The following is a 2,146-nucleotide window of genomic DNA, read 5'->3' on the forward strand; positions in this document are numbered from 1 at the left end:
TTTGTGGCACCGTTTTTTTCTGGGGGTTCGTGTTGTATTTTCGCCAACTGCATAGTTCCGGTCTTCATTGCTCGTTTCCAAATCGAATGGTGGCTGGTTTTCATCTGCTGGAGCCGGCTCAGGCGAATCTAGGCGCTGATTATCACTTATATCTAGGCCGAATTCCGCTCCTGGTGGATTCACACAGGCATCAAGCTCGAGTAATCCAATTATGGCCTCCTCAATATTTGTATAAGATTGAAGCCTGTTCGGTCCTCCACCTGTTGCTCGGTATTCAGCCTTATTTTGCGACATTTTCTTTTTGGTCTTCGATTTCATGTCAGCCCACACCTGAAAACACAAAGCTGAAATTTTCTTATACAATGAAAAATTACTTTAATTCACCTTAATCCACTTTGCTGTCGTTCTAATTGGTGGTCCTAAACAATTGAGCTCCAGCGCAATATCTTCCCACTTTTTTGCCGCCTGAAGCTTCGTACAAATCCCTTTCGCAAGTTGAGGATTTTCTTCCATCAATGAAACCAGCCTTTCGAGTTGCTGTTTAGTACTCACGACCTTAGACCTGCATGAAATTAATACAAATTGTTTNTGTCAATCGAACTACAAGAAGATTAGTCAATACCTATCTGGACCATGGCCCTCGAGGTAAATTCGTTCAAGCTAAAAAATAAGGAACAACATTAATAAACCAACAAAGTTGCTTCACTTACCTGTACTCACCTTCGTTGGAAAAATGGCATCACTAGGAATTAAATACAAATCAAAACATTCAGACAAATTATGTAAATTGCTATAAGCTAAAACAACAAACACATCGGTCGGTGTATGTGCCCGCATTTTTCAAACAACCAACAACAAGTGTTGGCCGCACTTACAAGTACACAAGTTACATACGGGTATGCAAATACAATACAATTTATGACCGCCGATCAATTTGTATGGTTTGTTGAGTTCAGTGCAACATTGTGACCAAAGAGATTAGCTGCAAGCGCTAATGTGTCAAATGTCAGCGCTCTTCGTTGTTGCAAAAGCGAAGCGTTAAAGATTTATGGTGTTGATTTTCAATAGGAAAAAATTGGAAGATGTTTGTGGGAAAATGTAGACAGGCCAGCTTGCATTTAATGCAGTTGGGTTATAATATAAAATTACTAACTATTTATAGGTGAAAATAAAACCGAAGCTGGGGAATTTGTTGTGGCCAAGAAACCAAAGTCAAGTTTCGTATCGTGTTTTCCTTTTATAGTTGCATTTAGAAGAGTGTAGAAATAAGTTGCCTGGGATAGTGAAAGTGAACATAAAAATGCAGAATCCGGTTTCCACTATGTCAAATTCAGTGGCATTTGTCGTCAATTAAGTGAAAACATATTGTCAAATAGGATTAAAAAGCGGTTTATCGGCTATCTGTCAGTTTCTGGCCCATAACATCATCGGTAAAGGTATAGGTAATGGAGGGTAAAGTTGTGTCAAAATATGTCGCCAAATTTTGGCGTCAAAATATGACGTAGTGAAAACCAGTCTTAAGATCAATCTTTCAATGTGTCCACTTCGCTTCCAATAGAGTAGTAGATCTTAATTCCAAACGGGGCTGTATACAGGAACATTTTCCTCTACAATCTTTAGCAAGTGGGCTTCGTCGTGGATGTTTCAAAAGCAGACAAGATTCTTACAATATGCCTATGGGCATAATGGTATGAATCTCTCATTTATACTAATATTATAAATTATATAAATTGGATAGGTTATGACCTGAATTAGCATATAATATATTTTTTAAAAAAGCGTTGCCACGTCAAAAAACAAAAAAAAAATGAATTAATTAATAGGAGGCATAAAATTTTCAAATAATGTGGGTCCAAAACGATTTCTTTCGAAATAATTTTGAAAAGGGTTGCCACCTGCCCAAAAAGTTAAAACAAATTTTGTCAACAAATTAAATTAATTGCTTTAAATTGGAAATAACTCAATGAGCGGTGTAAGAGAGCTTCGTTTCGAACTTTTTTAAGGAGGGTTGCCACCTATTTGGAAATTCAAATTCAATTTAAATTACAAATTAAATGAAACATTGTAATATGGGTTTAAATACGCCTAATTTCCAAAATATTTTGGAAGAGGGTTGCCACCTTTGTAGAAATTCAAAATTTAATAT

The 2,146-nt window shown here is 36.6% G+C and overlaps 1 protein-coding gene across 1 annotated transcript; it reads right to left on the reverse strand.

The window, feature by feature from the left end:
- Nucleotides 1–10: 10 nt before the first annotated feature.
- Nucleotides 11–837, reverse strand: LOC108380049 (uncharacterized; the record flags this gene model as incomplete). The annotated part of the gene is made up of 4 exons (XM_017636415.1): nt 721–837; nt 623–660; nt 385–562; nt 11–330 (listed from the first exon to the last, which is right to left on the reverse strand). Coding segments are annotated over exons 1-4 (653 nt in total), but the record flags the coding sequence as incomplete, so codon positions are not given.
- Nucleotides 838–2,146: the final 1,309 nt, after the last annotated feature.

This window comes from Rhagoletis zephyria, unplaced genomic scaffold, assembly GCF_001687245.7.
Source record: "Rhagoletis zephyria isolate East Lansing unplaced genomic scaffold, Rhagoletis_zephyria_1.1 Rzeph_scaffold_18048, whole genome shotgun sequence".
In the NCBI taxonomy this organism is placed as follows: domain Eukaryota; kingdom Metazoa; phylum Arthropoda; class Insecta; order Diptera; family Tephritidae; genus Rhagoletis; species Rhagoletis zephyria.